At 56.2% G+C, this 22589-nt stretch overlaps 10 protein-coding genes across 10 annotated transcripts; 5 read left to right on the plus strand and 5 right to left on the minus strand.

Annotated features, from left to right (window-relative positions):
• Positions 1 to 951: 951 nt before the first annotated feature.
• Positions 952 to 2370, plus strand: URA9 (dihydroorotate dehydrogenase 2; the record flags this gene model as incomplete). Its single annotated transcript, XM_083192633.1, has 1 exon — positions 952 to 2370. One exon carries the CDS (start codon positions 952 to 954, stop codon positions 2368 to 2370), a length of 1419 nt encoding a protein of 472 aa, XP_083051690.1.
• Positions 2371 to 3394: 1024 nt separating this feature from the next.
• ACO1O0_003179 (uncharacterized protein) lies at positions 3395 to 4119 on the plus strand (the record flags this gene model as incomplete). The annotated part of the gene is made up of 2 exons (XM_083192634.1): positions 3395 to 3758; positions 3839 to 4119. The coding sequence occupies 2 exons, from the start codon at positions 3395 to 3397 to the stop codon at positions 4117 to 4119; spliced, it is 645 nt and encodes a 214-aa protein (XP_083051691.1).
• A 521-nt stretch (positions 4120 to 4640) lies between these two features.
• Positions 4641 to 6083, plus strand: ACO1O0_003180 (aldehyde dehydrogenase domain-containing protein; the record flags this gene model as incomplete). Its single annotated transcript, XM_083192635.1, has 1 exon — positions 4641 to 6083. The coding sequence occupies one exon, from the start codon at positions 4641 to 4643 to the stop codon at positions 6081 to 6083; it is 1443 nt and encodes a 480-aa protein (XP_083051692.1).
• Positions 6084 to 6641: 558 nt separating this feature from the next.
• On the plus strand, positions 6642 to 7040 carry TIM10 (mitochondrial import inner membrane translocase subunit TIM10; the record flags this gene model as incomplete). The annotated part of the gene is made up of 2 exons (XM_083192636.1): positions 6642 to 6739; positions 6845 to 7040. 2 exons carry the CDS (start codon positions 6642 to 6644, stop codon positions 7038 to 7040), a joined length of 294 nt encoding a protein of 97 aa, XP_083051693.1.
• Positions 7041 to 7408: 368 nt separating this feature from the next.
• Positions 7409 to 10150, minus strand: ACO1O0_003182 (uncharacterized protein; the record flags this gene model as incomplete). The annotated part of the gene is made up of 2 exons (XM_083192637.1): positions 7409 to 9857; positions 9918 to 10150. 2 exons carry the CDS (start codon positions 10148 to 10150, stop codon positions 7409 to 7411), a joined length of 2682 nt encoding a protein of 893 aa, XP_083051694.1.
• A 724-nt stretch (positions 10151 to 10874) lies between these two features.
• Positions 10875 to 12268, plus strand: ACO1O0_003183 (ubiquitin-protein ligase RMD5; the record flags this gene model as incomplete). The annotated part of the gene is made up of 3 exons (XM_083192638.1): positions 10875 to 11034; positions 11086 to 11219; positions 11276 to 12268. 3 exons carry the CDS (start codon positions 10875 to 10877, stop codon positions 12266 to 12268), a joined length of 1287 nt encoding a protein of 428 aa, XP_083051695.1.
• An 875-nt stretch (positions 12269 to 13143) lies between these two features.
• On the minus strand, positions 13144 to 14374 carry ACO1O0_003184 (uncharacterized protein; the record flags this gene model as incomplete). Its single annotated transcript, XM_083192639.1, has 3 exons — positions 13144 to 13623; positions 13677 to 14145; positions 14205 to 14374. 3 exons carry the CDS (start codon positions 14372 to 14374, stop codon positions 13144 to 13146), a joined length of 1119 nt encoding a protein of 372 aa, XP_083051696.1.
• A 1610-nt stretch (positions 14375 to 15984) lies between these two features.
• ACO1O0_003185 (amidase signature domain-containing protein) lies at positions 15985 to 18007 on the minus strand (the record flags this gene model as incomplete). The annotated part of the gene is made up of 5 exons (XM_083192640.1): positions 15985 to 17043; positions 17110 to 17129; positions 17187 to 17664; positions 17741 to 17825; positions 17883 to 18007. 5 exons carry the CDS (start codon positions 18005 to 18007, stop codon positions 15985 to 15987), a joined length of 1767 nt encoding a protein of 588 aa, XP_083051697.1.
• Positions 18008 to 19059: 1052 nt separating this feature from the next.
• On the minus strand, positions 19060 to 20070 carry ACO1O0_003186 (uncharacterized protein; the record flags this gene model as incomplete). Its single annotated transcript, XM_083192641.1, has 4 exons — positions 19060 to 19215; positions 19270 to 19445; positions 19517 to 19708; positions 20007 to 20070. 4 exons carry the CDS (start codon positions 20068 to 20070, stop codon positions 19060 to 19062), a joined length of 588 nt encoding a protein of 195 aa, XP_083051698.1.
• Positions 20071 to 20864: 794 nt separating this feature from the next.
• On the minus strand, positions 20865 to 22393 carry ACO1O0_003187 (white-collar 2; the record flags this gene model as incomplete). The annotated part of the gene is made up of 2 exons (XM_083192642.1): positions 20865 to 21016; positions 21088 to 22393. The coding sequence occupies 2 exons, from the start codon at positions 22391 to 22393 to the stop codon at positions 20865 to 20867; spliced, it is 1458 nt and encodes a 485-aa protein (XP_083051699.1).
• Between the last annotated feature and the right edge of the window lie 196 nt (positions 22394 to 22589).

Raw genomic sequence — 22589 nt, forward strand, 5'->3', positions numbered from 1 at the left:
GGTCCCGATTAGCCAGGTCGCAATTTGGCAATGCATCTCGGGTTCATTTTAACCCAAAGGCTTAACACTAAGATGTATCTCCAGATTCGAGGACACAAGGAATTATCCGAGGACCCATGTGAGCTGTAGTCTGTGTTCTATTATAGGGGCACAGCTTGCTAAGTTTCTTAAGTTCTCAGTTTACCAGGTAGAATATAAGGGATGATGGGGTAAATTAGTATTATCCTGTTCCAGGCACTTAGCCTCCCGACTATAAGGTATATCAAAGCTCGGCATGGTACTTGGAGAGCAGACAAACACTTCAATCTTTCTTTAATATCTTGCTAAACAACAGATTTTAATTTTGTTTGTAACATAAACTAGCCATGAAGGTTCGTGGTACATTGTGCTCCGGGCGGGAGTCCTGCCTCGTGACAAGTCCAGCGTCAAACCCTGGGCTAGGCCAGTGTCACCGTACAATTTCCCTAAGTGATCCAATGAGGCTAGAGAAGCTGAGAAGTTACATAGATATTATGATATTCAATGCTTTCCTGTTTTGTCTAAATGAAATGTGTTTCTCCGAATTGTTCGTGTAAGTCGCACACGAGAAGTCGGAGTAAGCATCTTGACAACAAGTGCAGACTTCTTATCAAAAATATGATATGTATATGGAACCTACAGTTTCATAGAAAGAGAAAAGAAAAGACAAATATTCTGAAGAACTGTAGCCTATATCGGGAACTACATGTAAATTTAATTACCGAGTTCGAAGGCACACGGGTTGGTACAGGGTAGCCCAGGGTCAACCAAGACCACGGCAGTGACGCTCCCTAATGACGCCACCATCTTTTCCGCAGCCACAGATTTCTGAGCCCCGGATTCCTGCACGTTCCAAAGCTTCAACCAAAATTCTCACCTGCCATTGAGGGCCTATCAACGTCGCCTGCGCCCAATCGATAGCTCTGCGTGACAATGTCGGCCTCGCTGCTTCGATCGCGCCTCGCCACGTCGGGCATTGGCCTGCGTGTCCCGATCCCTCGCGCCCGCCTCGTCCCCCAGCGACGCCATGCATCCTCCTCCTCGTCCAGCAGCGGCGACAGCAGCTCCTCTCCCCGTGGAGGCGTCCGCATGGCGCTCTACGGCGGAGCCCTGGCTGCCTCGCTCTACGTCACCTACCTCTACGCAACCGACACGCGCGCCTCGTTCCACCGCTGGCTGGTGCCCCGCATGATGCGCCTCCTCTTCCCCGACGCCGAGGACGCCCACCACGCCGGCACCCTGGCCCTCAAGACCCTCCACGCCCTGCACATCCACCCGCGCGAGCGCGACGCCTCCCTGGCCGGCGCCCCCGAGCTGCGCACCTCCGTCTTCGGCACCGAGCTGTCCAACCCCATCGGCATCTCGGCCGGGCTCGACAAGCACGCCGAGATCCCCGACGCGCTCTTCGCCCTCGGCGCGGGGCTCGTCGAGGTCGGCGGCTGCACCCCGATGCCCCAGGCGGGGAACCCTCGCCCGCGCGTCTTCCGCGTGCCCTCGCTGGACGGCATGGTCAACCGCTACGGGCTCAACTCGCGCGGCGCCGACGCCATGGCCATCCACCTGCGCGACCGGCTGCGGCGGTTCGCGCGGGGCCTGGGCGTCAGCGAGGCCGACGTGCTGGACGGGCGGGCGGGCGTGCCGCCGGGCAGCCTGGCCGCCGGGAGGCTGCTGGCGGTGCAGATCGCCAAGAATAAGGACACGGACGGCTCGGACGAGCGGGCTGTGGCCGACGACCACGTCTACTGCGTCAAGCGGCTGGCGCCCTACGCGGACGTCCTGGTGGTCAACGTGAGCAGCCCCAACACGCCGGGGCTGCGCGACCTGCAGGCCACGGGCCCGCTGACGCGGCTGCTGAGCGCGGTGGTGGACGAGGCGGGCCGGACGGAGCGCAGGCAGCGGCCCAAGGTCATGGTCAAGGTGTCGCCGGACGAGGACGACGACCAGCAGGTGGAGGGCATTGTGACGGCCGTGACGCGGAGCGGGGTGGACGGCATCATCGTGGGCAACACGACCAAGCGCAGGACGGGGCTGGCGCCCGCGGGCGTGCGGCTGAGCGCCAAGGAGCAGAGGGCGCTGGGCGAGGAGGGCGGCTACTCGGGCCCGGGCATGTTCGACCGGACGCTGACGCTGGTGGGCAAGTACCGCAAGGCGCTGGACTCGGAGGCGCTGCAGTCCGGGGGCCACAAGGTCCTCTTCGCGACGGGGGGCATCACCAACGGCGAGCAGGCGCTCAAGGTGCTGAACGCGGGAGCGAGTGTGGCCATGGTGTACACGGCAACGGTGTACGGAGGCGCGGGCACGGTGACGAGGATCAAGAGCGAGATGAGGGATGCCATCAAGGCGGAGTCATGAGAGGGCTACGTCTTGGGTGGTATGTGAGTTGTCCCGCTCTCCATCGGGTAAGAAGAACCTGACCTGGGATGGATAGACGTCTAGAAAGGGCAGGGAAACCCGGTTCTGAGGGCTCTATCCCGAGACACAGGATCTGGTATTTGGAAACGACACGTTTGGGGATGTTTCTAAATCTGGTTCGTCATGTCAAACGGCCGAGGAGCCTCTCGACTGGTTGTACTATCAGCGCCACAAACACAGGTACTGGGAGGCTTGGCATTGCTTGTTTGTGGGACCATTGGGTCCTTGGAGTCGAGTGTGACATGGGCAAGAATAAAAGATATAGCGGGCCGCAAGGCGATGATGATTGCTTCGTGTTGCCCAACCGCCGATGCACGTAGGACCAGAACCCCAATGGACAGCAGGGCCGCGTCATGGGGACAAGCCAACAGCCAGTGCCATGGATCAATGACGACGCCCGAGATGCAGATAATCGGAATTATCAGATGTCTTGTTGCGCGTCGATGCGAGGATCTGCGCGGGGGCCATTGTTCTATTTTGATGTCACGAATAATTCGAACGGCCTGCTACATACGTGGTATGGCTCTTCAACTCCCACACTGTGCCACCTGTGGACCACGAGACCAAGCCATGACTGCCATGCTTCACAGATGGCCTGCCGTGCCGTGTGCGTTACGTATGTACTCTTAACACCGGCTAGCTGCTTGGCATCGAATCGAGCAATGACGAACCGCAGATCGACGTGGGCTGTGTGTTTGTCTCACAGTGTCTCTCATCTGAGAGGCTGAGTCCTTAAGTCGTCCACGGACCCTGTTGATTGATCGAGCATGATGGCGTCCACGTAATACCGGTGACGATTGACATGCTCCGAGGCGGTGGACAGTCTTCATCTCCCTAGTATAAAGACGGGGTGGACCGGTGCCGCCATCACCAACCTTTAACCGTCGCCAGGCAATCCTCCTCTTAGCCACCAATAACTACTACTACCAGATACTTAATCCTATTTACCGATACCTACCCCAACATGTACGTGAAGAGCACCCTCCTGGCTGTGGCGTCGCTAGTCATCATGGCCCGCGCCGGTGGCGTCGACTTTGACCTCGACGACTCGCCTCAGAAGTGTCGGGGCGTCTGCCGCCCCATTGCCAACCTCGCACGCCTCTGTAGCGTCGACTTGCCCGGAGATGACGATCGCCTGGAGGACCAGCTGGAGGCCCAGTGCTTCTGCACCAACCTGAGCTTCGACGTCGACAACTTTGCTGCGGTGTGCCGGGACTGCATCCGGCAGAACATGAACAGCGGCGGCGGCGACCATGACGATGACGATGACCATGATCATGACCGCCGTTGGCGCCGTCGTGACAACGACCACCACGATGCGTTGGAGGGTATGTTTAGGTTTCATCACATATGGACTGACCACGTCCAACGACAGACACAGAACAGACGATGCTGACAGCCCACGCAGACATCAACGCCATCTTCCGCACCTGTGCCTTCTCGGGCACCTCGTCCTTTGTCGCATCTGCCACCGCAGCCGCCGAGTCCGTCACTGTCACGGCTACGCGCCCCACTGACGCCTCGGAGCTGACCACGACGTTTTCCGGTGGCTCATCTCAGACGGACTCGCCCAACACGGACACGGGCAAGGACAACGGCGACGATGGCGACAATGCTGCAGGCATGGTTGTGCCGTCGCTGTGGATGGCGGTGGCGGCGGTGGTCGGTGGAGCTGCCCTGCTTGTCTAGACCTGTCAATGGTTAATTAAGCATAGGCACGGCACGCAGGAATGCCTCTGCGGATAATAATGTAGAATGAGAGCTTAGTCACGAGCAACGATCCAATTCTTTGATAAAAGATATTACTTTCTATTCAACTTGTCCCAGGCCACCTCGACTGCCGTTGGCCACTTGCCGATGCGGGGTCAAAGCGGCTCAGTGCAGCCTCCCACTTCCACCCCAAAACATATCTTATCCGGGGATACCGGGGGGGCGATTCTGAACCCCCCCGAATACACACCAACTACGCACCACTATGAGGTCCAAGCCCAGGCCGCCGAAGACCGTCTCCGGGGCTAGCGGGGGAGCATGAGGCCGGGAGGCGTTCGGTTGCGGATACATAAGTGGAGATGCAGCCTTGGTAAAGTTGCGATGGGGGTTTATACCCCCCCCTTTGATCCCCCCCATCATTCTGTCAAGACGAGTCAGTCTTGCCAGCTCGTCGGTTCCGATTTTCACGAGTTACGACTTCACGAACATCCATATTCACCATGGGGTCAATCGAGGGAGGGTACACGATGCCCTTCATCATCAACGGCCAAGAGTACCGCCCAGAGAAGACCTTCGATGTAGTCTCTCCCCGGACAGGCGCCGTCACTCACCGGTGCGGTAGCGCCAGCGTTGACGATGCCCGGCGTGCCGTCGACGCGGCTGCCGCTGCCTTCCCCAGCTGGCGCCAGACGGTCCCCTCAGCGAGGAGGGACATCTTCCTCAAGGCCGCTGATGTCATGGAGACGCGGAGGGGTGAGCTGATCGGCTACCTGACTGCTGAGACGGGCGGCACTGAGGCCTGGGCCAACTTCAACATCAACACCACCATCGACATCATCCGGGATGTCGCTGGCCGCATCGCCACCATCGAGGGGTCCTACATCCAGCAGACCAAGACCCCCGGCGTCAGCGCCCTCATCACCAACGAGCCCTATGGCGTTGTGCTCTCCATTGCGCCCTGGAACGCCCCCTACATCCTCGGAACCCGCTCGGTGGCCTACCCCGTCGCCGCCGGCAACACAGTCGTCCTCAAGGGCACCGAGCTGGCGCCCCGGACCATGTGGGCCATCGCCTCCGTCTTCCAGGAGGCCGGCCTGCCTAGCGGCGTCATCAACACCATCTCCCACGAGCCTGCGGCCGCCGTGGCCGTCACCGGCGCCCTGATCACGGACCCGCGCGTCAAGAAGATCAACTTCACCGGCAGCACCAACGTCGGCCGTGCCATCGGCCGCCTCGCCGGCGAGAACCTCAAGCCCGCCATCCTCGAGCTCGGCGGCAAGGCCCCCGCCATCGTCTGGGAGGATGCCAACCTCGACACGGCCGCCCTGCAGTGCGCCCTGGGCGCCTTCCTCAACTCGGGCCAGATCTGCATGAGCACCGAGAGGATCCTCGTGCACAGCGGCGTCAAGGACGCCTTCACGGCCAAGCTCTCCCAGGCCATCGAAAACGTCTTCCCCGCGAGCGGGCCCGCGCCCGTGCTCATCAACACGGCCGCCGTGGACAAGAACAAGCGGCTGCTGGAGGACGCGCGGTCCAAGGGCGCGTCGGTGCTGTTCGGCGACGCGGACGCGCACGAGGAGGGCAAGGCCATGATGCGCCCCGTCGTGCTGGGCGGCGTGACGCCCGACATGGACATCTACCACACCGAGACGTTCGGGCCGACCGTGTCCATCATCGAGGTCGGCACGGAGGACGAGGCGGTGCGCATCGCCAACGACACCGAGTACGGCCTGACGTCGGCCGTCTTCACCGAGGACCTGCGCCGGGCGCTGCGCCTGGCCGGGCGGATCGACGCGGGCGCCGTGCACATCAACTCGATGAGCGTGCACGACGAGCCGGCGCTCCCCCACGGGGGCGCCAAGGCGAGCGGCTTTGGTCGCTTCAATGCCTCTTCTGGTCTCCAGGAGTGGTACTGGACCAAGAATGTCACGTTCAACAATTGATGGGTGCTGTTGGGATAGAGAGCGTGTGGCGTGCAGGCGACTTTGAATAGTATTGATGCAGCAATTCCCCAATGATAACTGCCTTGTTGTTGTAGCGCAAATGTGGCCTCGCATACTCCGTGGTATCCGTACTTGTCGTACAGAGTGAATGTTCGGCTCATGCCGTTGAGCGTGCCTTTTTAAGTATACATCAACCCACCTCTTGCACAACTTCAACGTAAGATGGTAGGATTACTAGACGAAATATTAAGAAGAAAATACCCATTTACTACTATCTGCTTTCATCCGTACGTCGTAGTATTATTGACTGAATCATTCGACGTGGTAGTCAGAGGCTGGGCACGTGTTGTCGATAAGATAACGTGACCTCACCTCCCGATAAGGGGAAATTTTACCGTCATCGCCGACAGCTTCAATCTGGTCCATACTCGTACTCCGTACTCCCTACCATACAACCCACCGTCGCGCGCATTCACCCAACCAGATCCGCCCCGACCCTCAGCCATCCCATCTCTATTACACGCTTCAAACCTCCCACCCCCAACCCAAACCGCCAAGATGTCGTTCCTCGGAATGGGCCGCCCCCAGCCCACCTCGGAGCAGAAGATTGCCGCCGTCGAGGGCGAGATGCGCATGATGGCCGACACCTACAACCGGTAACGTTCCATCTCCCCCCCCTTTTCCCCTCAAATGCCCTTATGGGCCCCTCTATCCATTGACCCGAGAGCATGCGCTGACCGGTGAGGGGCGCCAAAAAACAGCCTCCAGAACACGTGCCAGAAGAAGTGCATCCCCACAGACTACCGCGAGGCCGAGCTCAATAAGGGCGAGTCCGTCTGCCTCGACCGCTGCACCGCCAAGTTCCTCGACACGTCCATCAAGGTCAGCGAGATCATGCAGCAGCAGGGCCAGGCCATGGGCGCCGGGCCCCAGCAGGGCGGAGGTGGTCTCTTCTAAAAGAGAGGCCTCTTCCTTGAGTCTTTTCTTTCCGAGGGGGGTGTTGTTGGGCAAATGGACTGACGTCCGCTTCTGCATGTACGACTACGGGGTGGCATAGACGTGAGAGCGTTTTTGCATGAGAGAGCCAACGATGGAGGGGCATCGAGTCGCAGTGGTGTCACGATGCATTGTAGGAATACTTGGGTATAGATCTGGATTAAGGAGAATGTCCTCTCCGGGAATTACATCGCAAACAAAGAACGCCACGCCCCATGCTGCCTACCCTAAGTGATGCAAGTGCTTAAAAGCTCAAGTCCGCGCTGAAGCCTGTAAATGATATCGCCAACTTCCAGACAATATATATGCATGCGCTTACATGGCACAATTTACGGCCGGGCACGTGTGATGTTTGGCCCCGTCCCCACGCCCGTCAACGTCCTCGCAAACCAGTGCAGCCAGCTCTCTGTCTCTAGCTGTGCTTTGAGTGCCTCGGCTCGGCCCTCGACATCTTCGACGTGCCTTTCAAGGTTCTGGACGCCCTCTTCGAGGTCCACGACTTTTTGGGCTAGGGCATTGATCTCGTAATCAAGCCGCGCGACGAGAACCTCAATGTCCTTGACGCTCTCGGACAGGCTGGCCCGCTCCTCCGCAAGGAGCTCGTCCGAGTTGTAACGTACCCGCTGGCAAGCCTCGTTCATCTGATGGTACAGGTTTTGGAGGTCATCCCTGTCCCGAGCAAAACGCTCGTCCAGGAGAGCGACACCCTTTAGCTTCTCCTCCACCCAAGGCCCCAGGTTGTACGTGATGTCATCAATGCCATGGTTGAGATACCTGGCATACTCACCTAGCGCCGCTACCTCAGTCAGATCATCTGCATTCTCCGACATATCAATGACCTCATCCCAAGTCAGGATCGCCTCCTCGGCCTCTGCAAACGACATCCGCCGCGGCCACCGATCCTCGTTGAAGACGTGCTTTATAGCGAGTTGTGCCACCTCCAGGGTGTGACGGCGGGACAGCCCGAGATGCGGCGAGTTGAGCTTGCGCTCAGCTTCCAGCAGTGGCCCCTCTAGATCATTCTCATCCACAGCAGACTCGCCCGTTGATGGAGGTGCGAGCAGTGTATCTTTGCGTATATCTGAGCCAATGTTGCTCAATTCCCTTTCCAGCTCCGTTTGGGTTTTACCTAGCTTCGAATCCCCCGTAGACGACGAATGATCTCGTGACTCTGCTGACGGACCTTGCGTCGGGTCTGCATTTTCACCTCGCTTCATCGCGGACAAGTATTCGTCTGGCTTGTTCTTCCACGTGAATGCCCTCCCAGGACCACCTAATGTTGGGGCAGAGGTCATGGCTGAATTTTCCGAACCAGTAGGAGGGCCGCCTTGGCCATTTTTCGGCTCCATGAAGTCCTCTCTTGCTGATAATGATTGTCGAGCAGCATGCCCACGCCTACTTCCCCCAACTGCGTCTTTGATCCGACCCAAGCCAGATCTGGCGTCGTTCATCTTTCCTGCCACGCTCTTCAAGACATTGCGTCGCAGAGCCTCTTTTTCTCCAGGGCTGTCAAAAACACTAGTCGCCGAACCGGGGGGGATTTCCGAGTACACGGGATATATATCCTCTTTGCGCCTCATCTCGGGGTCCTGGTCTGCGGGCAGCGTCTGAGCGCGGAACATGGCCTGGCTGCTGGCATCGTCTAGCCCAAAACTGGGATTGGACCCATTCGCATCTCGGTCAGGAAGATCCCCTGTCGTTCGTCGTGGCTTGCCGAACCAAAGCCATTTTGCGCGTTCGCCGTAGGCGAAAGAGATAAATCGCTCGAGGTCAAGGGTCTCGACATCGGCCAAACCACCCTTGTCCTTCCCAGATACCATCTCCATGACAAGCTCGCCCCTTTTGCCTCCAATCTCGTTGATCCGTGATTTGACAGCCTTTTGCACACCCCATCCCTCACCAGCAGCAGCCTTGGCGGTGACAATATAGAGTTTGAGCAGAGTTGGGCGATCGAGCCGCTTCGTCCTTCTCAGTTTGAACGATTTTTGAAAGTACGCAATGCCTCGTTTCGTGCCGTCGATGTCGAAGACGTCTTTGGACACGGGGGCGCCGTACCAGTAGAGCCTGTTTCGCGCACCCATGAGCATACCAAGCAGCGCAGCTACCGTCGTGGGGCCCAGTATACCATCGTTGGGTTCGAAATTGTAGTGCTCAGCCCCGACCTCTGTCCACCAGTTGCCTATCGCCTTTTCGGTCACATCACACAAGAGCCCGTCGATATACTCGGCGTCGAGCTTCTCGAATATGAACAGGGCGACTTGGCATAGCTTTACAAGCTCTATCACTGCTGTGAAGAAGGGCACCCTGTCGGAAACTTTGTACAGCGACTGGAACTTGGTTTGTGTGCCCTCTGCTGGCTCAGTAAGTGTCAGGCCAGATCGACCCGAGCATCCGAGCCTCTTTAGGTCCTCGTTGACTAGAAACAACTGCCTGTGCTTCCGTATGTCACCATCGGGAACAGGAATTACGGTGAGAGCCGACGGGAAGCTGCTGAGGTTTGTCACCATGAGCTCTCCGAGATGGGTGTCCTTCGGTCGTGCGAGGTATTGACGCGTGGCCTTGAAGTAGATGCGGAGTTTGGTCGACCAGAGCGACTCGTCGACTGGGACAGAAAGCACACCGACGACTACTGAGTGTTTTTCGTCTCCCGTGTATGTGACAATAACGAGAGTCGGGGACTGCCTAGAGCAGGCCCATTGTTCGACTAGGTATAATTCGTAACCGCGTAGCGATCCTCGGCGCTCGACAGCAATGACGCAGGGGTCGTCTTCGAGATACCTATAAGAATGAGATTAGACAAAGTTCAAGCCAGGATTCTTTGTGGCAACCAGCTCCTACCTGAACGCAACAGGGTCGGGAAACACAATGGTCTTGCGGGGAATGGAGGACCCGGGGATAGGCTCAGCCACTGCGCTCTGGGGCGTAGATTCCAAGGGCGCCGAAGTGGTATCCGACGGGCCGGATCGTGAGCTCCGATGTGTGATCGTATGCCTGGGAACTGGGAGCTCATCGGTATCCCGCTGGGTTTGGTGATACCTCCCTTCTGGAGGGAAGGCGGGTAGAAAGCTCATGTCGTCGTCATCGTCCGCCGAGGGTCTCAGATCCAAGGCAGACGGGCATTCTTACCGAAGATGTAGCAAGAAAAGCCTTGGAGTATCGGTGCTTAGTATGACGAAGAGAAAGGAGGGTAAGGTGAACGGTCATAGGAGGAACTAGGAGCAAGATCTCGCATGTGATGTGATGCAAGACCAACTGGTAGGGCAGACCTGGAAGCTTGCGTGGGTCCTCGCAGGCCAAGCTTTCCTCCCCACCACTTCGTGGGCGCTACCGCATAGGGGTGTATTCTACCATGGACAATGCGGGCGAAAGTACATAGAGGGAAAGTCACTTCGATCTACGACGGCCAGCTGGTGGGAGAACAGAATAAATTCGAAAACAAAAGAATTCTATTAAATCAAATAACACATTAGTAATGCTTATAACAGCCCATTTACATTCTTGATAAGTTAGAACGTGCAGGGAATACTAAAACAACAGGAGTGCGGAAGCGGTATCCGTGTTTTGGTATTACTTTAGTCAGCCTAACATGGACTTATCGATAGCGGCCTAGAGCTCTATCGATCGTTCGTCCGTCATCGATAATCGGCATGAGCTGCTCAAGACGACGGCGTCATTCCAGTCCATACTTCACTTCATCACAGCGCCATCTTGCTGCCCGAGTCTCCAAGAGACCATTTTAGTCTCTGGATGCCACTGCCTCTATCGGCCAGTCTTGCCTGAGCCACCGCAAGCACCATGCCTGACGTCGATGACGACCAAGAGGGCAACCCCTCGCCGTTTACGCCACTCTATGCCGAGCTGGCCAAGATGAGGAAGTCAAACCTAACGGCGGCCATTACCGACGTGGATAAGATTATTGAACTCCTGGAGTCAACGAGGGAGCAGGTCGCAGAGGGTATGATATACTCAGCATCTAGCATCAGGGTCAATCCTAACCAAATTTCAGAGGCGGACTCTCATAGGATCTCAATGGCCATGACAAGACTCCAGAACCCAGTTAAGGAACGTTTCGAGGCCATAACGACCGATCTGAAAGAGGTCACAAAGGCTCAAAGGAGCTTCGGGAAGGCTTTGGACAAAGTGGGTGTTTGGTTCCAGCCCAACGCCTGAATAGACTCTAACAATGCTTTCGACAGGCCCTACCGCAGCGAGATCTTCCCATGGAGATTGACACCATGGCTCAGCACTCCGAGCACGTTCACCACGCGATAACCATGCACCTTCTCCGCGAGGGCCAGTTCTCTGTTGCCCAGACCTTCCTCGAGGAAGCCGAGTATGATCCCCCCGGGGGTGAGAACTACATCCTCCGGGGCATCCACTCGACCGACCCCGATGAAGATCACGACATGGACCGCGAGAAGGATATACGAGACCGATTCGTCCAAAGATTCGTCCAAATGTACGAGATCTTGCAGGAACTCAGGAACACCAACCTGTTCCCGGCGATAGAATGGGCCGAGGCCAACAGCCCAGCACTGGAGGAGAAGGGGAGCAGCCTAGAGTTCGACCTCAGTAAACTTCAATTCATATGGCTTTTCAAGGGGCCCTCTATCAACGGCATGCCGGACGGTGTCCAAAACGGACAGGTCGGCGCCTTTGAGTACGCTCGCCAACATTTTGCCCGCTTCCAGCGAAGGCATCTTAAGGAGATAGCCCAGCTCTGCGCCGCCATGGTCTATGCCCCCAACCTCGAGGCCTCACCGTACAGGCACCTGTTCGAGATTGATGCCGCTTTCGAAGAGGTTGCGCTTTCCTTTACCCGGGACTTCTGCTCTCTGCTTGGCCTCTCGGCCGAGTCGCCGCTCTACGTCGCCGTCACGGCCGGCGCCATCTCCCTCCCGCGTCTTATCAAGTTTACGGGCTATATGAAGGAGAAGAAGACCGAGTGGACGACGGAGAACGAGCTGGCCTTTGAGACCCCTCTTCCCGCATCCATGATCTATCACCCCATCTTTGTCTGCCCCGTTAGCAAGGAGCAGACCACCGAGGCCAACCCCCCCATCCTGCTCACCTGCGGGCACGTCATTTCCAGGGAGAGTCTGTACAACATCGCCAAGGGCTCCCGCTACAAGTGCCCTTACTGCCCTGATGAGGGCCACGTCAACGACACTGTCCGCATCTATTTATGAGCACTGCCTTTTTTTTCTATCCTGGTTATGATATTGGGAGTTCATCGGCCTCTAGGGAAACGCTGGCAAGGAGTGAGGGTTTTCGATTACTTTAGGATGAATCAAGCTCTGGGTCAAGACTGGGAATTGCCGTTTGGATGATAAGCTTTTGGAGTTTGGGTCTGGCAAATTCGACCTTGGCTCGTACATACATAGGCCTCAGGTATACATGAATTCATCTCGTTTAGCGTGATCAGTCTGGCCGTTGCAGTTTAGCACCGCATTATCAATACCATCACTCAGCTGGGCCAGAAGGGATTCAGGATTGAAAAGGTTTTTTTAATAAGCCAAAAGGAGTGACACTGCAGGGAATATTTTCAGGGTCCGCCCAAATCTATCTATCGTTTCACCACTTCCTGCAAACAATCCAAGATGGCAATTTCACTCTCCAAAGATCGCTAACTATGCACACATATACATGGAGAGATAGAGAACCAGCTCTCCTTGTCTCGAGGTGCCTGTTTAAGAAGAGGGGGGTTGCCCCGGTCTCCTCAAAATGCAAGAAGCACCCAGAAAACAAGATTCCATGAAATAAACTTTGATATCCCAAACTCCTCTGGTGGAGAGAGACGGCGGCCCAAACGCCTGGTATATGAAGATGTGCCCCAACATGGAGAGAACGGGAGAAAAAACAAAGGACTGATTATGCTAGGGCACATTGTGTTTCCCCGTGGGGAAGGGGTGGTATCATCCGTTGCGGTTCGTATGCCGGCTCGCGTTGATTTTATTCTCTTTCTTTTTATATCTTGACCAGTCCCGCCAGACTTCGTAACTTCGTAGCTTTGTGTACCTGCTTGAGGCCGTCGAAATGACAATCGCTTCCGTGATACGGCTCTCTAATCAATTGTCATCCGGCTAGGCTGGGGCTTGACATCGTTGAGGCTGACCGAGTTGAGATCGGGGTGGTCGTCGTGCTTCTTTGACGCCAGCAGGTGGGTCTTGAGTCCGGCGCCAAAGTTGAGCATGCAGACGATGGCGTTGGCAATGGTGAGGATGATGAGAAGAATGGTGATGACGGCGAAGGCTGTAAGCGACTTCCGGACGGCCTCGTAGTAGTTCTTGAAAGTCCAAATACGGACGAGCTTGAAAAGGAAGTATACGAGGCCACCGTGGTAAAGGATGATGACAGCAACCATTCCAAGCTTGTTTTCGATGCGGGTGAAGTAGGCGGCGCCGACCAGGATCAAAATCGTGATTGGGATCGTGACAATGGTGAGAGCAAATTCGGGATCGTTGGTCTTGGTCACAATGACCACAAGTTGGATAATGAAGCCGAGAAAGAAGAAGAAGTCGAACTTGAGCAGTGCAATATAAATCTATGTGGGTCAGTACGTCAGGACCAACGTAACGGGATAGCTGTCTGGCGTACCTGGTAATGAAGGAACCGCTTCTTCATCCTATAGTCGGCGCCAATGATCTTGAGGATGTCCCAAGCAAAGTCCTGGTAGAGCTTCCACGCAATGAAGCCCAGGATGACGGTGACGAGGCCAATGATGGCGGGGATGGCAATGAGGTACGGCTGGATATCGGCCCAAACCATATCAATGGTCAATCCCGGCTTGAGGGAGTTGTATTCCTCAAGGAGGTCGAGGGCCTCGGTAATCTGGTCGACCTGAATCCCAGTGTATACCACAAGGGCAAGGTTGGCGAAGCAGACTCCAATGATTTGGATTGTGTTCTTCTTTCGGAGAGCATCCCAGACAACGACGAGCTCGTACAGGAAACCGAAGATGAAGAGTGTCAGGAAAGTGGGGATAGTCTTGTACTGCGATTCAAGGTCTTTCAGGTTCCGTCCTTCGGCGCTGAGAAGGCTCGACTGAAACCTGGCAAAAATGTATCTGGTGGGGATGTCAATACGAAAGAAGCCCGCATGATCATAGAGATTGAATTTGCCTACGCCTCAAAACACAGACATATAACAGCCTGGATGGCGGTTACTGCCATAAACATAGCCGCCCACTTGCTGCTCATGAAACCGAAGAAGCTCTCGCGCGGCTTGGACGCGGGGAGCGACGGGGCGACACCCTCGCGATGAACATAGCCCTGGTCGAATGTCGACTGGTCCATGGTATTGTTCTCGGCATATGTAGGCTGCATGTACGTCGGCTGGGGGTAGGTGGGTTGACCGTATGATGAATGGTCATTGTAGTCGGTCGGGTCGTAGGACTGAGTGTAAGGGACGTTGGGCTGCTGGCTGAAGGCAGGGTCGCTGCTGAGCAGCGACTTGCGAGATTCGAGTCTGGTAGCCACGATGGGCAATATGACGACTCTGGCCGAGAGTCACGGACAATCAGATGGTTTTTTTTTGTTTCGAGGTTGAATAGGATGGGTTTATGCGGTTGAGACTAGCGTGTCTCTGTCCGGTGCGGCGTAGGACCTCGTAGGAACTTTTGGGTAGTAATGTCAGATTTGTTGGTTGTGGCGATGCGGCCAGCGCAGTTGCAGATTAGATAGAGGGCGTGACGTGAAAGAGAGAGGAACGATGAATTGAAGATGCGGATAATGGATAACGAGAGACTAGGGCCGATGAGACGCGATGGCGGACGGTCGCGGATGGTCGTCAAACGGGCGGTAATAATGGTGTTTGAGAATGGCACGCGGGAGTTTGCTGGAGGGAATGGAACGAAGGGGGAGGGCGACCTGGGAGACGACGCTGCCAGCGTCAGAGGCCGAGCCAGTGGAGCGGTTCTGAAACAAGGCTGGAGAGGCAGGACGGTGTTGGAGAGGCCAGCCGCCAAGCAGCAACTTGGACAGCCTGGAGTCGCTGGACAGTCTGGACGCAGTGGACGGCCAGGAACTTGGAAGGGAGCGCAACGAGCCACTCCACTGTTTTAGCTGCGCCCGCCCGCTAACCCGCCGCCCACCCACGCCAACCCGCACCAGCAAATCCTGGTGGAGCAATTCTCACTGGGCTGGGGCACGCGCAATCACTCTGGCTCGTATCGCTGACACCCAGCCATCCAGCCCACCAGGGCCACTCTTCGTGTACAGGCCCATTGTCTCTCCCTTGTTGGCACCACTTGTTGTGCGGTGGCATCGGTAGACAGAAGATGACCAACCTCTTCTCCAATCACGTCCGGAAATGCCTTGCGCCATGATCCATGATCCATCTGATAGTAATACTACAAGCAGCCGCGGAACATGATGCGGTTCCTGGTGCCCGGCGACGGTGCAAACTCAATGTGCAGTCCCGCAGGGGACGCGCACAGCCTCTGGGTCCACGTTGAAAGTCACGGCAGTTAGTGCGTACCTGCGCTTTAGCACCGCCCTGCTAACGCCCACGACATCATTCTGAGAATTAACCTTTGGTCGGCTCCGGATAGCGTCGCTACTAAAAAATGGCTTCTGCTGTCAGAGGCTGGCAAACTTGCATGGCGAGCTTTCCATACGATCGAAATAGGTACGGATAATAATACAGGTACGGAGTATGCTTGAAACACTCATGGAGCTGTGGGCCTGCAGGAGGACCATGTACGACTCACGAGCAAGGCTCGGTGTCTTCCATTTTCGATGTCCTTCCTTAACGAACATCTCCCTCCGTACCACGCCGCAATCTCTTTACCACTCTCGCCAGACATCATGCCGAGTCTCAAGAGATTCTAATTCCTTAATTATAGACTTCTCATCTCTCAACTTCAGTAGCAAATCACTACGATACATGCCGTAAATACCGTAGGTTACGACTCCTGGGTCTTCTGAGCCTCACCGAGCACGTCAAACCATGTCTCCGGCCTCTTCCTCCCTCCCTCGTACGTCTCATGGAGATACTCCTCGGCCTCCCTCGCCCATTCCAGCAGCTGCTCCTCGGCACCCCATTCACCCATGGCCATTAGCCCGACCGGCATCCTACCCTCCCCTTGCGCCGGCTCCGCGTACCCCACTGGCGCCGACACGGCCGGGGTGCCCACCAAGTTGGCTAGGTAGATGTACATCATGTTGCGCACCGTCCGGTTCGTGTCGCTCAACCCGTACGACTCGTCGCCTGCCGTGCGTGGCCACCCGTTGAGCGGCGTCGTGGGCGTCATGATGAGCAGACCCGGGTGCGCCTGGAAGAGGTGCGCCAGGTGCCTCATCATGACCTCCCGCAGGGCGTTGCACTTGAGGTAGTCGGCCGAGTTGGTCTGCTTGCCCACGCTGAGGAGCAGCTTGTTGGCTGGGCCTACGAGCGTGAGCCAGTCGGCCGGGTTGGGGGTCATGCGGCGTGCCCTCTCCGCCATCTCGGCGACGCACAGCATGCTGTGTGCCGTGCGCGATTCGGCAATGAAGGGGATGGAGATGTCAATGACCTCGTAGCCACGCTTGCTGGCAAAGTGCTCGACGGCCTTGTCGCAGATCTCGGCGACGCGGGGATCAGCCTCGGCCCACCAGTCACGGTAGATGCCCATGACGCGCTTCGCTCCCGGTTCTGGGAGCTTCGAGGTGCCGAATCGGCTCTGTATGGGGCAGTCCGGATTGGGCTGGGCCATGAGGCGATACGCTACCGTGAGGTCGGTTGCAGATGCCGCCAGTGGGCCCCGGACAGCCATAGTGAGGCCGTCAAAGACTCCTGTGCGATCGTGGCTTGGCTTGAGGCCATAGACGCCGTTAAACGAAGCAGGAATGCGTATGCTGCCACCGGCGTCGGAGCCAACCACGATGGGGACAGTGCCCGCGCCGAGGCTGGAAGCGCCCCCAGATGATGAGCCTCCGGGATAGTACGACGTGTTGCAGTGGTTTGTCGGGGTGCCTTGAGCGATCTACGAAAGATGGTCAGCGGGGTTTGTGTCTCGAAACGTAGGAAGTCACCGTCTTCTTATTCGTACATTGAGACCATTCGTATCTGCTGCCCGTTAGCGCCAGCTTCTCGCTGCTATCCACGACGACGAAGACGACAACGTACCTGAGCCCAGCTCGTGCATGCGGTTCTTTCCGATCACCACAGCTCCCGCCTCCTGAAGCTTCTGGACAGCCCAGAGCGTGGTGTCCTGCTCCTTAAAGGCAGGCAGATCCGGTCTGTACCTCAAACCAATATGGGTGACATAGCCCTTCACGTCCACATCGTCCTTGATGCCGATGGGCACACCGTCGAGGACCCCGAGTGGCTTCCCGGCAGCGTACCGCTCCGTCGAGGCACGGGCGGCGTCGAGGGCGAGCGCGTCTTTGCCGTGACTGTCGGCCCACCCATCTGCGTACTTGCCCTCCTTGGTGGCGGGCAAGAGGACCTCCGCGACCTGGAGAGGCGTGACCTTGCCGGACTTGTACATCTCATGATAGTCGGCGGCCGTGTAGTACCTGGGGCCGTCGGAAGACTTGTTGGCCGTGATGAGCTCAGGCTCAAATTCCAGCATTTTCCCATCGCCCAGAGGGGTCACAGAGGGCTGGTCAAACGGTTAGTTTACAATAGAGACATGGCAGCCAGATGGGGGGGGGCCTTGCAGTGAACCTGTAGGGAACATTGTCCAGCTCTGGTATGTCCTTGATGGAGCCAAAGCCCGCATTGCTCCAGAAGATCTTCTGGAGCGGGCCAACTCTGGCAAGTCTGCAACAAGTCAGGATCTGAACTTTGATTCAGTCGGGAGTTGCAAGGTCCTCTTACAAGTTGCCCGCCAGAAGCAGTGGCAACCCTCGAAGGACGGGGTTGTTGTCTGGAGCGGATCTGTACTTGGCCTCCGGCCCCTCAATGGGCTGCGGGTAGTCAGCGAAAGCAGATGAAGGTGCCATTGGGAATGCCTATTCAGAAACGCGAATCTAGATGGGTTCAATGAGTGAGGAGTGGTTAGCGCTGAAGAGATGGTGAAGCCGCGGTTGTTGTTTACCTAAGTAAGAGGTATACCCCTTCCCCTACCCACATGGAATAGACAGTTTGGGGGGTGGTGGGGACACGCCAAAAGGCCAGGGTCTGGTGTAAAAGCTACGAGTATCCGTACCTCCCCAAGTTTAGCTACGTAATGCCATACGCCGAGCTCCTAGTTTTGTTACCTTCAAACAATCACATGCTGCGATTGCCAGACCACCACCGTACCTGGGCCTCGGGGAACCTCCAAAGGCGACAACCAAAGCCCCATTCCAGTTAACTCCGCAACCTTGATCCCCCTCATCATCCAGGAACTCCTCCACTTTGCCCAGTATTACCACTCCAGAACAAGCGCAGTGGCTTTCACCGTCGACCACGAATAGCTCGCCCTGCTGCACCCTTTCGGGAACGAGCGCCGAGTACCAAGTACTCTGCCATATAAGCATACGAGTGCTATTGAAACCCCACTGTCAAAAGTGATTTCGACGACAAAACCTAGGGAGCGTATCCAATCCTTCTTCCTTGTCCTACTGATGGTCAGCGTCGGCGTTTTTAGTGAGATCAAGTTGATCGTATGTCACCTATAGTCAACAGCCGTTGTTCCCCGGTAGAACCCAAATATCCTACGCCAGGAAGCTGCTTCCAAGATCTTTCCCGACGCTTCTTGCCATATTAGGAAAGGACCGGCTGCTCTTCCCTTAATATCAAACAAGAAGAAAAAACATGAAGAGTGTCAAAACCACTTATTGTACAAATTGAGAAAGAAGATTTTGGGTCGAGCATGTCGCACCTAGTAGAGCAAGGCTTATTGTAACCTGCCCGCCTTGTCACCGAGTCTCACATCCAAACAAATTAATGAGGTAACGAATATTGGGATTATTTGGCATACCAAGTCTTCAGGACTCTCGCTGTAGACATGCGAGCTATCCTCAGTACGTGTAGCTATTAGCCAGTACCACTATCAGTGGCTTCAATGCTGTTACATGAACTTGGACGCAAGCCCCATGATGCCTCCTTGTTGCTGGCCCTGGCTCTTGAGATACAGCTTCATGGCCATTTCGCCCGCACTCTGGATGACCGACTCCTTGCTTGCACCCGACGAAACCTTGCCCTTGGCCGCTTTATCATCGAAGAGCTGCAGCAGTTAGCCAAGGCTGACATTCATAATTACCGCGACGGATGGGCGTACCTTGCTCGCCTCAGACATGGCCAGGCCGAGGAAGGCTCCCTTGCTCTGCTTGCTGCCCGTCTCGCCCTGGTTGAACATCTTGAGGGCCTGCATAGCAGCCGCAGCGCCGAGGCTCCTCTCATCGGCGGCATCGTCGTCGTCATCTACGTACGACTTCTTGTGCTTCTTGACGGCATCTTCATCCTGTGTCAGCTGTGACTTTTTCTCTCAGGGGATAGTGGCTCGGTGTGGTAAAGTTAACACTGACCCTCCTCGTCGATATCCTCCTCGGCAAGGCTGGACTTCTTCTGGCCGATGGCGCTAATGATGCTGGAGAATAGGTCGCCGCTGCCCGAGGACCCGGCACGCTGAGACGCCTCCTCCTTGGCGGTGCGGAAGTCATCGTCGTCGTCACGGTCGAAGAAGCCCCCACCAGCGGGGTAGCTCCCGCCGTGAGCCTCTGAGACAAGGGAGTTAGGCAATCTCCAACTAGGTGATTTCTCATATTCCAGGATCCACTCACTGTTTCCTCCGCTCAGGGACTGCTCTGCATCAACGTGCGTTAGCAAGGAAACTGCATGGCCGTGCGGCTGGGGGATTGCGGGCTACCCCAGATCGGATCGCAGATGGTGCCGGCCCCTCCCACTCCCGATGAGGGGTCAAGGGTTCAAGGGCCTTGGGTCCGAGCGAGAACCCTGAATAATACGAGGAGGGGTAGATTGGGGTTCTGCAGATCTCGGGGAGGGAAAGAGACGTACCTTGTTGCTTTTCCTGAGAGCGCTCCTCGAGAAACTCTTTGCCAGCGTTGATTATCTTGTCCATATTGGATGAGGGAGGACGGGGATGTATTAGCTGGTGATGTGCGGTATGATCTAAGTGGAGTTTGTCTTCGAAATGGTTCCGTGCGTACTGTGTACAGACAATAACTAAGATCTTGAACGAGAGATCAATGTCGGATTATGGGGATGAGGAACTAGCACAGGAAGCAGTCGAAGAAGCATACAGTAGTACTTTCGTCTGTACATATACGGAGGTGGCAAGAGCGCCAAATGACGCAGGCCACGCAATGACTGCGGGGTCCAACGCCTCTCTGGCCGTCTCAGGACCGTGGAGAGCAAGGTTGGACCCTGAATCGGTGGCCAATGCCATTTAAACTGCCAAGGCGTTCGCTGCCTTTTTGTGACATCCGAGGTGTGAAGTGGCGGAAAGGTGGAACAATCCATCTGACCAGGTCCTCTACTTGGTATCTGCACCTGTGCTATGGTACTGGCTCCCACTCGCTGCAGGTATATGGAATCGGACGCAGCTTGCAACTGGGCTTCCACTTGGTCCATTATTTTTCCCACGTCCCCTATTATGCGTGTTTCTATAGGGTATCATAGCGGCATCGTATACAAGCATTTTCCAATGCCTAGCCAAAATAAACATATGTCATATACCATCTTCTTACCCGTTATCGTGTGTTGATCCCCGTCGCCAGTCATATGCATGTTTCGAAGTCAAAGCCAACTCCCTATGTGACAAGAGCCAACGCTGCCATACTCCGTCTGCCGGTGCACAAACCGCTGCCGCCTCGTCTAGCCCAGGTCCGTATACTATCCATCATTTCCTTCTGCTCATGCGACCGGCCGGCCGGCCGCTACATGGGCCGACGAGCTATTTGTACCGTTCTTCTTCTTTTCCTTCTTGGCCCATCGTAGGCCACAAGCGTTACATAGCGTCTTGGGCCCGTTAGGGCCCTTGCGCCATTCGGGAGAATCAAGAGTTCCTTTAGGTTGACTTGTTAGTGAAAAAAAGTCCATGTACAGGAGCAAACATTGGAACACCAGGTCAACTTACCGCAGTCAGTGCAGACATATTCCTCCGAAGTCTTGAGCTTCTTTTTCTTCTCCCCTGTCCGCGGATCTCTGTCAACGGGGATGGCGATGCCCGCATCGCCCTTGATGAGCGTCGGGCTGGCATTTCCGGTTGTGATACCCTTGCTACGCTCTCCTTCCACATATCTCAAACCTGTCAACATCTCTATCGTGTCCGTGTGCGCCTCATAGCGGGCCATTTTGTCTTTAAGCGAGTCTGGGCGGCGGCCGGCTGATGCGCCTTCAAGATTCTCTCTTGTCAAAGCACCATTGAAGCCGCTCCTCTCCGATTGCGCGCCAGGTCGGTCACCGACGACACTCCCCGGGAATGGAGTAGTACCAGGTGTCTCGGTGACATCTGTTTGACCCATTTCTGACTGGGAGCCCTTGCTCTGTAGCCACTGCTTCTGCGCCTCATCGTTGTCTGCCTCCTCTTCTCTCCGCAACTCGGCTATTCGTCGCTTCAACCGTTCGTTCTCGATTTTGTGCTCGAGGAAAGAGTCCAAGAGCCCAGCATTCTTGGTGGGGTAAGGGCGCGCCATCATGAAGACGGCTTGGCAGAAAGGTGACTGATTGCTGGGATTCCTCGCAAACTTGGCCGCAGCGATATGCGCGTGGCCAACAGCTTCGAAAACAGCGTAGGTGCCGTCCTTCTTCTTAAGCCGATAAAACATTCGTAGCGGACTCCCGGATGCGATCGACTCGTTGAGCTCGGCGACGAACACGCCCTGGTCATCGGGGTGGATGAGCTCTTTGAGGAACTTATCTTGGATGTCGTCCGTGGTATAGCCTGTCACTTGCTGAACGTTGGGCGATGCGTATTTGATGCGCCCGTCGGAATCGAGTATTTGTAGCAGATCCTTGAGCTCCTCGACCACCTTGGCAGGCCAGTTCCTCCGTTTTGTAAACTCCGTCAGAGTGCTATTGGCTCCACCAACGCTGGCTTGGCTGAAGGACGTCAATGGCAAAGGCCCTGCGCCGGGCACATTGTTGGAAGCCGTGTTGAATTGGTTTTCGGACTGCGCGACGGCGCTATCGGTGGGATTGTTCATGGAACCAAAATGCTGGTTCATGACGTTGTCGGAGGTGTCGATGTTCATCGGTATGGCCCCAAAGGACTCGAGCATACTATTATCGAACATGAGAGCATTGGTGTCAGTGCCCATAGACGCGGAGGCGGCACCAGGATCAGGTGCAACATGGCTGCCCGTCAGGTCTGGTAGCGAGGTGAAGTCGAAGTCACCGTAGGTGTAGACAGCGTCTGATGGTTGAGGTGGTCCCTGAGCCATGGCTGCGGTGCGGTGCGGTGACTGCGTGGGCTACTGGCAAATCTAATAATTGCATTGGATGAAGTTCAACGGTACGGGCGGTGACGACATTCGGCGTTTAGAAGCGGCCGTGAACCATGCGCCAACCAGCACCCTGGGGAAATGAAGAATGCGTCGAGCAGAAACAAAGGCTAAAAAAGGATGTGGCTCGATGTTT

The sequence above is a fragment of the Amphichorda felina genome, assembly GCF_050947745.1.
Source record: "Amphichorda felina strain 45539 chromosome Unknown scaffold_3, whole genome shotgun sequence".
NCBI lineage: Eukaryota > Fungi > Ascomycota > Sordariomycetes > Hypocreales > Bionectriaceae > Amphichorda > Amphichorda felina.